The sequence below is a fragment of the Sinocyclocheilus grahami genome, unplaced genomic scaffold (assembly GCF_001515645.1).
Source record: "Sinocyclocheilus grahami isolate Dianchi unplaced genomic scaffold, SAMN03320097.WGS_v1.1 scaffold1099.1, whole genome shotgun sequence".
Classification (NCBI taxonomy): Eukaryota; Metazoa; Chordata; class Actinopteri; order Cypriniformes; family Cyprinidae; genus Sinocyclocheilus; species Sinocyclocheilus grahami.
In genome coordinates this window covers 217785-234000 of record NW_015506278.1, presented here as the reverse complement: position 1 = coordinate 234000, position 16216 = coordinate 217785, and the positions used below count along the sequence as shown (strand labels likewise).

General features: G+C 38.2%; 1 protein-coding gene across 1 annotated transcript in view; it reads left to right on the top strand.

Moving 5' to 3' along the window:
* lrp2a (low density lipoprotein receptor-related protein 2a) overlaps positions 1 to 16216 on the top strand; it is a 121737-nt gene that overhangs the window by 29978 nt on the left and 75543 nt on the right. Inside the window, exons 13-24 of the mRNA XM_016252285.1 lie at positions 337 to 543; positions 632 to 834; positions 2564 to 2704; positions 2841 to 3044; positions 5417 to 5609; positions 9687 to 9812; positions 10085 to 10215; positions 10984 to 11121; positions 11276 to 11557; positions 11969 to 12208; positions 14238 to 14357; positions 14655 to 14771. Of these exons, the coding sequence (XP_016107771.1) occupies positions 337 to 543; positions 632 to 834; positions 2564 to 2704; positions 2841 to 3044; positions 5417 to 5609; positions 9687 to 9812; positions 10085 to 10215; positions 10984 to 11121; positions 11276 to 11557; positions 11969 to 12208; positions 14238 to 14357; positions 14655 to 14771 (2102 nt within the window). The remainder of the gene's footprint in view (positions 1 to 336; positions 544 to 631; positions 835 to 2563; positions 2705 to 2840; positions 3045 to 5416; positions 5610 to 9686; positions 9813 to 10084; positions 10216 to 10983; positions 11122 to 11275; positions 11558 to 11968; positions 12209 to 14237; positions 14358 to 14654; positions 14772 to 16216) is intronic.

Here is a 16216-nt window from a genome sequence, read left to right as displayed (position 1 = left end):
CAATAAATGCATGCTAAATTGAGAAGTGACAATAAATGCGTATAGTTGCATTACTTTGGTGTTTGAAAATAACGTTCTTTGGGTATTCATTTCAAAATCTCGTTCTTATCCCCAAGGGTTTTATCCGTAAGCCGAAGCTGTCCAAACTGAGCGCTAACAATATATTTGCGCAAATACCATTGAAGACTCTTCATCTCTTTTAGTGCAACATGAGATTAATAAATCACAATTCATCATTATAATGGGATAACATAATTTAGGATTAGTTCCTCTTTCTATTTTAGATGATTAAAACAAAGTCTTGTGTCACAAAGAGGTTGTTGTGTTTGAGCTTAGGTACCTTTTCTTCTCTGACTGGGATACTTTGAATGGGGAACCGGGTTTGGAGAGGGCCTACATGGATGGGACCAATCGCTACGGGATCATCAGGACCAAACTCGGCTGGCCTGCTGGGATTACTTTGGACCTTGAGGCTAAAAGAGTGTATTGGGTGGACAGCCGTTACGATTATATTGAAACCACCACTTATGATGGCTTGCACAGGTATCTTCCTGGGGTTGCAGAGATGTTTTATTTGGAAATGCATGCTGATTTTTTTAGTCTAATAACTCTTATTTGAATACTCCAATAGGAAAACTGTGGTCCATGGCGGGTCTGTGATTCCTCATCCGTTTGGCATTACTCTGTTTGAGCATTCGGTCTACTACACTGACTGGACCAAGATGGCCGTTATGAAAGCTAATAAATACAACGACAACAGCCCACAAGAGCTCTACAGGACCTCTCAGAGACCACATGGCCTGACTGTGGTCCATGCATACAGACAGCCCTTTGGTAAGGAGCTATATATTAAACTGTTGGATGTCGGCAACAAGATTGCAGTGCAGTTTTGGTTCTGGAAATATAGAATTTCATTGTGGTTTTGGTTATAGAAGTACTATCAAAACCGATGAGCCTGTGTTGTTATTGTTAAGTAAAACAGTTAAAATAATTTTTGTTCATTGAAATAAAGCTGAAATCAAATATAACTATTAGATTAGATATTAGAACTTAACTTAAAGGGATAGTTCACCCAAAAATGATAATTTGATGTTTATCTGCTTACCCCCAGGGCATCCAAGATGTAGGTGACTTTGTTTCTTCAGTAGAACACAAACAAAGATTTTTAACTCAAACAGTTGCAGTCTGTCAGTCTTATAATGCAAGTGAATGGGAATCATGGCTTTGAGAGTCAAAAAACATACACAAACAAAACCAAATTAAACCCTGCGGCTCGTGACGATACATTGATGTGTAAAGACACGAAACGATCGGTCTGTGCAAGAAACTGAACAGTATTTATATCGTCTCATAGAGTGTCAATGGTCCATTTGAGAGATAGGTGGCGGTAATGCACTTATAAGTCTAAAAGCAATTTATAAGTAAAGCAAGAAGAAGAAAAAGAAGACGACACGCCGGCTGTCGAGGACACGCTCAGGACAGTTCAGACATTGCAGTGAAAATCAGATTTTACTGTTCAGTTTCTTGCACAGACCGATCGTTTCGTGTCTTTACTTATCAATGTATCGTCACGAGCCGCAGGGTTTAATTTGGTTTTGTTTGTGTATGTATTTTACTCTCAAAGCCGTGATTTTTATTCACTTCCATTATAAGACTGACAGACTGCAAAGGTTTGAGTTAAAAACCTTTGTTTGTGTTCTACTGAAGAAACAAAGTCACCTACATCTTGGATGCCCTGGGGGTAAGCAGATAAACATCACATTTTCATTTTTGGGTGAACTATCCCTTTAAAAAACTTGGAAATAAAAAAAATACTAGAAAGATAATTCAAAATATTATTAAATTCAACAAAAGTAGATAAATATTACTAAAATAATATGACAGCCAGTTTTACCTCAGATTATATTACAACTTTATTACATTACAACTTGTTATTATATAAAACTAAAATTCTGTTTTTTCAAATCAGAAGTCTTGTTTTTGTGGGAATTAACTACTTATTTTATAAAGCATTGCAAATGACGGAATTAAATTAAAAAATGTGCAAAATTGACTTGTTTGAAGTATAAAATACAAAATACTTAAATACAAACGTTATTTTGCATGTTCAAATTTACATATGCAAATGTACAAACACATCAAATATATGCAAATAAATACATGAATACTGTATGTACAAAATGTTGAATATTTATATATTTTATTATATGAAACTGTATATATGGTGCAATTTCTGTTCCCAATGACTTTGTTTACATCTAGGATTTGTTTTTGGTAATGCACTCACAAGTGGTCAGCGCTAAATACAGGTGAAAACATGGCCCGAAAAGTTGTTATTATTTACTGAATCCACACATGATGATAGCCTGATTGCATTGCATCATATTTGTAGTTTAAACATCAAGTTACTCGGTCCTGTTGTATCCAGGATAGCAGGGTTGAATCACTGTGCTTAGGAGAGGTTTTAAACGTAGCCACTTTAAACAAAAATACTGCAGACATCATTCAATTATTGTTATTCTTTTTGTGAGTTATTGACGTGAACGTTTGTTTGATTGGACAGCAAGTAACCCCTGTGGCACCGATCGAGGAGGCTGTGAACACATCTGTGTTCTGAGTCACAGAACTGATAACGGTGGTCTGGGATATCGCTGCCGCTGCCGGATGGGTTTCGATCTGCATGCTGACGGCAAGAGATGCGCGTGTAAGACAGATCTCAGTCATACCTTGTGTCTTTGGTTACCATTGCATCTTTGCATCTTATCATCGTATCATGAAAAACATCCTTTTGAGATGCAACAGTTTGATTTTTTAAGAAATATGCAATATGTGTCTTACAGCTGTGAGGCAGTTTCTGCTGTTCTCCAGTCAGCTGGCGGTCAGAGGAATCCCCTTCAACCTGTCCACGCAGGAAGACATCATTCTCCCCATCACAGGAACTCCATCTTATTTCGTTGGAGTGGACTTCAGTGCTGCGGACAATTCAATTTTCTTCTCTGATACAGGGAAGGACATAATCTACAAACAGAAAATTGATGGAACCGGTGAGAATGGCTGTTTTTTTTATATGCATATATCAGTAAAGCTGCTGATAACTATAAAGATGACGATAAAAATATAGTTGTAAAAATCGTTCTCAATATTAAAGAATAGTCCACACCACAACTATAACGATAAAGGCACAGAGAAGCGATATAATTGGGATCACTTTCAGAACATTTTTTTCCCAGCTGATGAATGATTAAAATATTGACTACCCATCATAATCAATCCTGCTATAACGAGCTTGAGAATTTAAAGAAGTGGACGAGCATGCGATCAGAATAAACAGACGATATCGTCCACTGGTGTGAACGCTAATATAGTATTCTTTATACAGTAGTTATCGTTCTTTGTGTAAACAGGCCTTAATGCTAAACTGCATAAAACAATGCATGAAAATGAATTTTTGGTGCATCATTAGAAGATTGAAATGCAATACCATAATCAACACTTTATTCATTCTTACATTTCATTTATTCGTTTCTATATTTCAACCACAACAGTTATAAACAAGTTGTTTTTTTTAAAGAGGCATTTTTTGCCCCGTATCTTGAATTTTGTGAGCCAGTTTTAAAGGTAGGGTAGGCGATTTCGTAGAGGCTAGCAATAGCAAGCTAGCTTTAAAAGCATAAGATCCCACCCTCCCTGCAAATCACTCTCCAAAGCCACGCCTCCTGCAAAACACATGAACGCACACAAGCAGAGCAAAGATGAGAGATGACATTGTGGAGGTTTGAATCCAGCGTTGTCGGATTACCTCATGTTTTAATCACCGGTGAGAAAACATTACAGTACAAAGCGCATAATATTACAATAACTACGCCTTACATTCTCACTTGTTCTGCAGTAGCGTAATGGAACGCACTGATGATGCATCATATCTGCACGAACAGGATGCGCGGAGGTATGCATATATATATATATATATATATAGACAGGCAAGCAGGACAGTGTCACCGGGCTGACGAGACGAGAGGCGTGCGGATCCATGTGCAAGCTTTATTTAACAAGAGAAGTGGTCAAACACAGGCAGGGTCGATCAATGGCAAACAGGTATATGGCGGGCAAAACACAAGAATAGTCCTAGGGCTAGCGTAGGTCACTGATCGGCAGACAGAATCACAGGGGCGAGACGAGAGGGAAAAATCCAGGAAAACAGGCAAAGATCAGAAACCGAGAGAACAAGCAAGGCAAGGCAAAACAAGGAAACACAGAGACTCGGAACGGGGTACAGGCTAAACAATACTCAGCGGAGAATGGTTGTTTGAGTGGGTGTTATATAGTGAGGGAGTGATACGAAACAGCTGTGTGCAATCAGTGCAATCAGTGCCGTGTGTAATCAGTGCAATGAATGATGGGATATGTAGTCCGGGTGCTATGCAACAGTTTGTGTTGTGCGAGAGTCAATGTAATGGAAAGGGTGACCTCTGGTGGTGAGTGAACGGAAGTCCATGGACAGGATTCGTGACAGACAGCTTATCGTATCCCTTGGACAGAGGCATATGTTTCGACAAACATTTTACAGTCCTACGCCTTCCACAGACGATATAAATTCATAAAATATTTTTTAGACCACTTAGTGATTGCTATCGGAGTGCGAGAAGACTTTCAACCAGCATAACAAAAAAATGTCTTTGAACCAAATCACCTACCCTGCCTTTATTTTCTGACCCTAATTTATAATTGCTTGTATTCACTGGAGTGTTCTTCAGTTTTCTTATTCATTTTGTTGGTGAAAAAAAGCACAAAATCTGTGCTCTGCTTGATGAAATGTCCTTTACTTCTAAGCAGATAAAGGGAGAAACTGATACTCACTGAATACTCCACTCAGCCCTCGGGATATTTGCTGTGTGCCAACAACACATTTTGCTGCATGTGATCTCGCCTATCAGCTGCCTTCAAAGGCCAACTACATGAGATAATGTGTTCGCTGGTGTTGGACTACATTTCTAATAGAAATCCAGGACACTAATACCCTCTTCCCCTGACTCAACCCAAAACAATATAGACTGTTGGCTTGTTTCATTCAACACCTGTGAGCCACATATAAGGGATAGCATATTAATTTACACTATTTTCCCTTAGTAGCAAAGCTGCATTTATTTGATCCAAAAAAGTTATATTAATTTAAAATACCGGTTTTCTATTTAAATAGATTTTAAAATATAATTTATTCCAGTGTTGCAAAGCTGAATTTTCAGCATCATTACTCCAGGCTTCAGTGTCACATGATGCTTCAGAAATCATTCTAATATGATGATTTTCTACTCAAGAAACATGTATTGTCATTATCCATATTGAAAACAGTTTTTTGAAAAGTTCAAGGAGTGGGCTGCGCTCTAATCTTTGCGTTTCTTTGCTTTAAACTGCACAGGCAGGGAGGTTCTAGCAGCCAATCGGGTGGATGGTGTGGAAGATCTTGCTTATGATTGGATATCGAAGAACCTGTACTGGACGGATCCACGCTACAGGAGTATATCTGTCATGAAGGTCGCGGATAAGTCCAGACGAACCATTGTACGAAACCTCAACAACCCCAGATCCATAGTGGTCCATCCAGTGGCTGGGTGAGTGGTTTATTGGCTAGTCTTGTTTATAATATTGCTATTAATATATATATATATACATAAGAAAAGTAGTTAATACTATGGTCTTGCTGTCTACTGCCAGGACAATTGAAATGAACATAACCGTAACCAATTTGGAATGCTTTACATAGACAGTGCATTGAATTAGGTGTTATATTTATATTTTCAGTTTTAATTTTAGTTTAAGTTTTGATATTTGTGTTATGTGCTTGTCATTTTATTAGATTTTTTTGTTTCTATGTAGCTTTAATTGCTTTCATTTATTTTTTAGTTCAGTTTTAGCAATTTTGAGTACTTCAACTATTTATTTATTTTTATCTGGCGTCTTCCATTCAGGCAGTGTCACCCAAAATATTTTTTTTATAGTTTTAGTTGATGTAAACTGTTATTTATTGAATTATATTTATAATCAATATTTGTCTTGCGTCACAGGATACATAAATATGCTATAGTTATGCTGCTATTGTATCTTTTGAAAATGTTTTCGCTATGATGCCTTAATATGATGTCTTACGAGATTTTGGAACAGAACCATTGCTACTGTAGGCCAAAAGTTGCATTCACAAAATAAACACACTCAAACTTCCTCCTTCATGGAAAAAAGGGTTGTGACCGTGAGTTTGAAATCACAGGCACGTTCAAATGTCAACAGATACAATTCAGCGAGCGACCGTGAGCCAGAAACACAGCTCTTTCACCTCGCCTCTCTGTTTCCCTAAGACCATGAAAAAGCATTAACAATCGGGCCACTTGTGTCCAGTCACACCTTTCATAATGCAGGAGGTGCCCAGCCATTCATAGATTGCTCCTGCTTTGAACCTGGCACAGATAAAGGAGCTCTTTATGCCATGCTAGTGGGACATTTCCAATGGCTTCAAAGTCATGAGGCCTCTGGGCCCAGGAGACTAGATTAGTGCTGCATGAAGGCCGGTATTGTAGTGCACACTAAGAACTTGGCTTAACGGGGGAAAACCCCGCAGAGCATTCAGATAAACTGTCTATACCTCACGGTTTATAAATAAAACCCAGCGGATGGTTTCGAATGTGTCCCCACCTATTAATCTGGCTTTTGGTGAGGGCACGGGGTGAAGATTTGTGGTGATTTTGGAATTGTTCCCTCATCCACATGCCGTCCCAAACCTGTATGACTTTTGGCCCCTCTTTTCAGTTTAATAAATGAGGACTGGGGCTGACAAACTCCAAAGTGAATGGTATGTTATAAAAGTAGTCCATATGACTTCTGAAGACTTCAGAAATTGAAGAAATGCAAAAGAAATTAAAAAAAGAACAATTTGAACAATCAAACATTATCAAATATACTGTATATCAAAGATTCTCTGCAAAACACATGAAACACAGTAGAGTAAATCACTGCCCTGAAGCACAGTTCAAGAGGGCACAAATGGCAGCATAAACTGCTATACTGTGATGGTACACAATACTTCATACGATATCAAAACTCATACCTGAACATATTCCACTCGTTGGTCTTTCACTCTGTCAGAGTTTCGTTCGAAAGGGACGCGGTATGCCGGTTTCATCCGGAACCGGTGCTTTCGGAGGATACGATCAGTTGTGGAGAGGCTGATGGCATTTATCCCTCGAAAATTATGATTATCCTCAATCACTCTCCTTTGAATCTCTCGCAGGCGGATTTCATTATTGGCAATGACCATGTTTACAAGCTCCCTCTCTTGCTCATCCGACAAAATCCTTAGCCTGCCTCCACCAGGTGGTCGTCTCTGTCCTACAAAAATAGAAGCACTCATTACTGTAACTGTCACACCCTTTTTACAGGAAAAAAATTTAAACATACTGAAACTCTATCTGTATGCGAGGCAATTTGATGCATTTCTTTATAACAGTAGCATAGTGCAACAGTGTATGCACTCTAAAGTTACTGTACAGAGCAGTCTTACTGCAAGTACACCTACCTGTTTTCCTCCCTGAAGGTTCTGATGGAGGCGATGGTGAAGCAACTCAAATTTGGCTGTACTCGTTGCCCAGCCTCCCTCATAGTCATACCATGGACAAGGACATGGTCAAATAAAGTGGCTCGAATTTCATCGGAGACTGCTTGTCTCCTTGCCCTTCTTCTTTCACCTCGCCTCTCTGTTTCCCTAAGACCATGAAAAAGCATTAACAATCGGGCCACTTGTGTCCAGTCACACCTTTCATAATGCAGGAGGTGCCCAGCCATTCATAGATTGCTCCTGCTTTGAACCTGGCACAGATAAAGGAGCTCTTTATGCCATGCTAGTGGGACATTTCCAATGGCTTCAAAGTCATGAGGCCTCTGGGCCCAGGAGACTAGATTAGTGCTGCATGAAGGCCGGTATTGTAGTGCACACTAAGAACTTGGCTTAACGGGGGAAAACCCCGCAGAGCATTCAGATAAACTGTCTATACCTCACGGTTTATAAATAAAACCCAGCGGATGGTTTCGAATGTGTCCCCACCTATTAATCTGGCTTTTGGTGAGGGCACGGGGTGAAGATTTGTGGTGATTTTGGAATTGTTCCCTCATCCACATGCCGTCCCAAACCTGTATGACTTTTGGCCCCTCTTTTCAGTTTAATAAATGAGGACTGGGGCTGACAAACTCCAAAGTGAATGGTATGTTATAAAAGTAGTCCATATGACTTCTGAAGACTTCAGAAATTGAAGAAATGCAAAAGAAATTAAAAAAAGAACAATTTGAACAATCAAACATTATCAAATATACTGTATATCAAAGATTCTCTGCAAAACACATGAAACACAGTAGAGTAAATCACTGCCCTGAAGCACAGTTCAAGAGGGCACAAATGGCAGCATAAACTGCTATACTGTGATGGTACACAATACTTCATACGATATCAAAACTCATACCTGAACATATTCCACTCGTTGGTCTTTCACTCTGTCAGAGTTTCGTTCGAAAGGGACGCGGTATGCCGGTTTCATCCGGAACCGGTGCTTTCGGAGGATACGATCAATTGTGGAGAGGCTGATGGCATTTATCCCTCGAAAATTATGATTATCCTCAATCACTCTCCTTTGAATCTCTCGCAGGCGGATTACATTATTGGCAATGACCATGTTTACAAGCTCCCTCTCTTGCTCATCCGACAAAATCCTTAGCCTGCCTCCACCAGGTGGTCGTCTCTGTCCTACAAAAATAGAAGCACTCATTACTGTAACTGTCACACCCTTTTTACAGGAAAAAAATTTAAACATACTGAAACTCTATCTGTATGCGAGGCAATTTGATGCATTTCTTTATAACAGTAGCATAGTGCAACAGTGTATGCACTCTAAAGTTACTGTACAGAGCAGTCTTACTGCAAGTACACCTACCTGTTTTCCTCCCTGAAGGTTCTGATGGAGGCGACGGTGAAGCGACTCAAATTTGGCTGTACTCGTTGCCCAGCCTCCCTCATAGTCATACCATGGACAAGGACATGGTCAACTAAAGTGGCTCGAATTTCATCGGAGACTGCTTGTCTCCTTGCCCTTCTTCTCCCTCCTCCTTCACCACGTCCTCCTCTCCCTACTTCACGACGTCCTCCTCCTCTTCTTCTTCTTCTTCTTCTTCTTCTTCCTCCTCCTCCTCCTCTTCCTCCTCTTCCTCTTCGACCTATTCCTTCATTTCTCTGTGGATCCATTGTTCCGAAGCTCAGTGAACTGATTCTGGCCCTTTTATCTATTTATTGAAGGATCTGATTTATGTGTGTTAAATTTTGACTCTTAGTGTTTCCACCTGGGTAATTGTTTGCTAATTGAGCTCAAGCTGTGCTGACTTGAGTGAACAGTATGGAATGCTAGTGCTTTCTAAATGACCACATGGTGTAAGCACTGAGAAATGTAGGGATTTGTGTGTAGAGTTTTGCAGTAACAGTTCACCAAATCTGACTCATGTGTTATAGCAGGGGAATAATGTTTATAGTTCAGCAAAATGGGTGTGCTTTTTGAAAAAGGGCGTTATGGTTTTGAAATTTTAGTTCAAAAGCCTGGTTATAGTGTTTTAGCAATCGAGAAAAACTGTAAAGCAGTGTGTGTCTTTGTGCTCGGCAGTTATATTTTCTGGACTGACTGGTACCGTCCTGCGAAGATTATGCGGGCCTGGGGTGATGGGTCACATGCTCAGTCGATTGTAAACACCACTCTTGGCTGGCCGAATGGCTTGTCCATTGACTGGAGGTGAGTAACAGTTCCCAGAATGAAACTACAACAATACAGCATTCAGTTGTGCTCATAATACTACAAACAATGATCCATTTCTGTTTCATCCATAAACCTTCCTCTCTTTGCTTTAACTTTGATGGCTTTCTGAAGCCGTGATTCATCATTATTTGTTTTGTTGCACATTCAATAGCACACTCACTCCTAATCTCCTTAAATCATGATCTGACATAATCCTGTTTCTCAGCATTGGTCTAAAACTCTCTCTTGATCATGTCTCTGCCTCTCAGTGCCATGCGGCTGTATTGGGTGGACGCTTTCTTTGATAAGATCGAGCACAGCAACTTTGACGGACAGAACAGGTTGTCTTTGGATCGCATCACTCAGATCTCCCATCCGTTTGGACTTACTGTCTTTGGAGGTGCATTTATCTATCTATCTATCTATCTATCTATCTATCTATCTATCTATCTATCTATCTATCTATCGTTCTGTCTGTCTATCTATCTATCTATCTATCTATCTATCTATCATTCTCTCTATCATCCTATCATCTATCTTTCTGTTGTTCGATCTATCTATCGATCTATCGCTCTATCATTCTATCTATCGTTCTATTGTTCTATCGTTCCATCGTTCTATTGTTCTGTCTATCATCCTGTCAATCTGTTGTTCTGACTATCTATCTATCTATCGTTCTATCTATCTATCTATCGTTATGTCTGTCTGTCTATCTATCTATCTATCGTTCTGTCTATCTATCTATCTATTTATCTATCGATATATCGATCTATCTATCGTTCTTTCCATCTGTCGTTCTGTTGTTGTGACTGTCTGTCTCTCATTGTATCATTCTTTATCTGTTGTATCTGTATATCTGTCTACACTGAGATGTGGCTGACTTTTAGAAAGCAGTCTAAATTAAACCCACTGACTGACGAAATGTTAATTTCGCCATTCATTGATGTCTGTCATCATCTCAAAGTCGTCTTAAACATGTTAGTCTCATTGGCCTCTTTTTTGATGATGGATAGTCACGTCTGGTATCTGTGATATTGAAGGTCACTACAACCTCAGTGTAGTTCATCAGTTCGGTGCTGAAAGATAAAAGGGCAGAAGTCAGAGTTCATGGACTGGTATTTCTCAGAGATGGCCTGTTTGATTACATTAATGAAGTTTGCTGGTCCAGGTTATGTGTACTTCACCGACTGGAGGCTGGGTGGAATCGTGAGGGTCCGTAAAACAGACGGAGGGGAGATGATGATCATACGCCGAGGGATCAGCCACATCATGCATGTCAAATCCTTCAACGCTGACTCGCAGATTGGTGAGACTCATATTCCATTGATTCATTTACTTTACTCATTTTTGCATTGAATGTAATGCCTCCACAAAGGTATTAGGGTTTGTAAAGGCCATTTATTCAAATACAGCAAATGAATCAAATGTGTTTGCAATATAACTTTTTTTACTCCCAACAGGATCTAACTTCTGCAACAGGCAAACAAACCCAAATGGAGACTGCAGTCATTTCTGTTTCCCAGCGCCGTACTCCCAGCGAGTGTGTGGCTGTCCATACGGAATGAAGCTGGAAGCGAATCAGCAGACGTGTGTGGACGATCCATCCAATGAGCCGCCGACCCTCCAGTGTGGCTCTAACTCCTTCTCGTGCACTAACGGGAAGTGTGTCCCCCAGAGCTACCAATGTGACGGCGTCGATGACTGCCATGACAACAGCGACGAGGCCAACTGCGGTGCTAATAGTAATGTTTTACTTTATATTTCATGCAAATATTCATGTGCTGATAGATAGTAATGAGCAATCACAAGGACATTATTTTCATTACTTGGGTCATTTTTTCAAAACTCTCAACACGGGTACACTTACCAACTTTCAGCTTGGTACAGCATTAAAAATGCACTAAAACCACCAAAACACTTCATACTAGACAATAAAAATAAATACAACCCAAGCAAATTACATTTGCATCATGCAGTTACATCGTATCATGTATGCTCAGAGAATCAAAACCCATGATCATGGCATTGCTAGTGCCATGATCTACTCTTTGAGTTAAAATAATGCATGCATTTCTATGAGATTTTTAAAAATCTTTTCCCACTTACCATGAAAATAAGCATGTTAATTTTTTCCTCACTCTGCTGGCTCACAGATAACACATGCTCGCCCATTGCCTTCACCTGTGCCAATCAGCGCTGTGTGCCCAGAAGCTGGCACTGCGACGGACACAATGACTGTTTTGATGGCAGTGATGAGAGGGACTGTCCCACCCAGACCCCTGGCACTTGCCAGGCCGACCAGTTCAGCTGTGCCAACCATCACTGCATCCCCCGCACATGGCTCTGTGACACCGACAATGACTGCGGAGACGGATCCGATGAGAACAACTGCGGTGAGACCCAGGGATATTATAGTTAACTAAAACTAAAACCATTAAAAACATTTTCGTAATTTGAAATAAATTTAAATATAAAAATGTTACAACAGCTACAACATTTTTCATTCTCGTTTTGTTTTGTAACTTGAAGTACTAAAATAAGTAACACTAAATAAATTAAAATGAATAAATAAATAAAAATAAAAACTAATACTGTGTATAAAATATGCTGTGTATATTTATTATGTATATATAAAGACACACACATACAGCATATGTTTTGAAAATATTTACATGTATATATTTATATTCATATAATTTATTTATAAACATAACATATTTTTCTTACATATATATACATGCATGTGTGTGTCTTTATATATATATATACATAATAAATATACACAGTACACACACATATTATGTAAACAAAAACTTTTATTCTGGATGCGATTAATCGCGATTAATCGTTTGTATACATATGAAGAGTTTGGTTCCAAAATGCGATAAACGGCATTTTTGAAAAAATTGAGTTTCCGCTAAAATTAGTATTTTATCTGGTCGGTATTGAAAAGTACATTTTTAATTTAACGCAAAATTATTCTGTAATTTTTTTTCCAAATCGCGACAAACGCCAGTCTCCCTTTTTCTACAGAATGCGATATATCTGCTCAACCAATCACAGCGCACCATTCCACGCACTGTAAACAGTAACAACCAATCACAGCGCACCACTCCACACACTCTAGACAGTAATGGCGGTGCTTTGAATACACCTGGCATCCTAGTTTTCCTAATCTATTTTGTATTTTGTGATCAACAAACAAACAAAAAAATTAGGGCGTCACGATAAATCGCATGTGATTGTCATGCGCATCTCGTCAGTAAAGCCGGTTCTGTGAACAGTAAATCTCCATCACGTGCTTTCAGATGGAGCGGCATTTAATACACAGAGCCGTAGATCACTGCTATATCGCGTTCATAATCGCAGATGAGTCGCATTCGATTATGAACGCGATATTGCGTAGCCTGTCAGTGTGTTTTTATTTATGCCATTAATGTTTTTGTTAATACAGCGTATAGCACTAGTCAACTAAATTAATGTAACATGGCAAAGATGAATGCACTTTTGGAAGTTGAATGTAAGGGAAATGTCATTTTGGAATTTCTGTGGTTTAATGTGATATTGTTGTTCATGTATGTTCATGATGAAATTTTCTTTTATTGTTGTAATTAGTTTATAGCATTAACAAGATGACCCGTTGAATTCTTTTTGGAGCTATGACGGATTGAATGTATTTTTAGTCCATTGCCTGCATATAAGATTAGTATTGACCAAGTTCAGAGGCTGTCATATGTGGATCAACTTACTATGTTGTGTATTTTCAACAGTTTCAATATGAAAAATAACTTTTATATTGATTCAATGGATTTATTGCATTTTGGGGAAAAAATTATACAATTTAAAAATAAATCTTTGAAAATCAAAATCTGAATTTTTAATGTTATTATAACCTAAAGATGCTATGTGAAAGTTTGAAACAGAAAATAGTGGTTTTCATCTCGCCACTTTCTTGGTAAAGAAAACACATTTTTACTCAAATTAATCTAAATGGATTTATAGCGTTTTGTAACCACACTCGAGCCAAATCATCACAATTAAAAGAACCAAAGACTTAAACTACTTCAGTCTGTGTGCATTGAATTTATTTAATACACGAGTTTCACGATTTGAGTTGAATTACTGAAATAAATGAACTTTTCCATGACATTCTAATTTATTGAGATGCACCTGTACATACATATATATGAAAAAGTCAGATCTCAAAATGAACTAAAATATTTCTTCTCAAATTCTGTACCAATACCAAATGAGCTGAGCTTTGTGCTGTTCATATTCCACTGTATATTCTTGTGAAGACTTAGTGTCCATTTTTATTTTTAAACATCTGAATGAAACGTAACTGAGAATCCCATTAAGTCTCGAGCTTTGAAAGAGCAAATTTTGCGCGATGGACTTTTCTTATGGTGTCTCTTCTTCTAGATTCGATTGGCACATGCCACCCTGGTCAGTTCCAGTGTCCGGATCACCGCTGCATTGACCCCAATTATGTGTGTGATGGAGACAGAGATTGTGCAGATGGAGCGGATGAACAGGGCTGTGGTAAGAGTTCATTACATGCAGGACCAAACTCTGTTATTGCATTTCATCATTACAGTCCATATTGTTTATATAAAAATGGTTTATATATTAAAAGTGTGTTAATACCATTATAATTCTTCCCAAACTACTATTTCAACATAAACCAGACATGCCCACCAATAGACAAATACATAGAATCTTTCACAATATAAACGGTATAATAAAATCTCTTATGGAAGTTTAAATCAGATCAAACTGATTTTTAGTTGCTGACTTGCTTTTCTTGATCTGAGTGATTCTTGTTCTTCTGGCCATCAGTGTACAACTGCACAGCGTATGAGTTTAAGTGTGCAAACGGCCATCAGTGTGTAAATTCCTACTACCGATGTGACGGGGTGTTTGACTGTAACGATCGTTCGGATGAATCTGGCTGTCGTAAGTATAAACAATAATGCATTAGTTGCATTACATATAGAGTTTATAAATGTGTGAATCTCACAAAAACATTTCCAGGTCACTGTTCACCCTACAAACTAAAGATCTAATACTAAAGATACTATTATTATTATTGTTTTTGCAATGTGACATTATTTTGCATGTCTTATTTTATTTTATTTTATAATTATAGATTTAAAATTTCAATTATTCTGAATGGTGATTCTTATTAAATTTACATTGTTATAATTGTTTTGTAACTGTCTTACACAAGTACTGTAGCAATAATTAAAAACATATATAATTTATTTAAAATAAAAGTGATACAACAAATACAGCATGAATACATTACTTTATTCATTACATTTATTTACACTACTGTACAGTACTGAGGATACAAAATGTTTTGCATTAAACTAATTAAATGTAGGGAGAAATGTGCTTAAGTGTAATGAAAATAATTTTGAAAAAACATTCCTAAAGATGTTACAAAATATTATGTTTTAATTTAATCATTGTAATTTTTATTTTATAATTATAGATTTAAAATTACCATTATTCTGAATGGTAATTCTTATTAAATTGACATTGTTATAATTGTTTTTTAACTGTATAACACAAGTACTGTAGCTATTAGGGATGCACCGATACCGATATTGGTATCGGTATCGGGCCGATACTGGTCTCCTGTACTCGTACTCGTTAAAATGCCCCGATACCGCACAGCATGTGTTAAGCGCCATATTCAAACAAAGAAACACCTACAACAGAACAACATACAGCAGAAAGGAGTTAAGGATGTCTACTACGAAGTATATGTATGCAATGAATATAATGTTAAACATTCATTATTAACGCCTGTATAGCTGATGTGCGCGAGCTGATAAACAAAGCACGCTGAGTGGATTGAGCGCGCGGCGGCGCAGATGCACGAGCTTGTCGAGTGAATGTATCTTTCTCACAGACATCACTGGAAGGTTTGTAGTTCGGTTGGATACGTCAAAAACAAGTAAGTAAAACAATGCACGAGAGAGAGAGAGAGAGAGAGAGAGAGAGAGAGAGAGAGACGCATTTCTGTTGTGTGATCTTTGATGTTCACTCACTTAGCACACACATCATTTGGATTAAAACTTAATCGTAAAAATAAGACCATTTATAGGGGCATTCACTATAAACATCATGTATTTTCAACCTTGGGCATACACGACTTTCTGGCAAAAGTGAAACTAACAGCCTGTGTGAAATGCGCTAAGCTGTACTGTACGTGTCCCTCTCATTCTGCATCAGTACAAATATGTGCACGCGTTGCGCATGTTTTGCTTGCTTGAGTGTTTCTGCATTATATGAGTGGCTTTGGAATATAAATCGCAGCACATTTCAGATGAAAAAATGCGACTTCTATTTCTGAAAATATCACAGTTAGGAGATTTATAACGAGTGGTTCC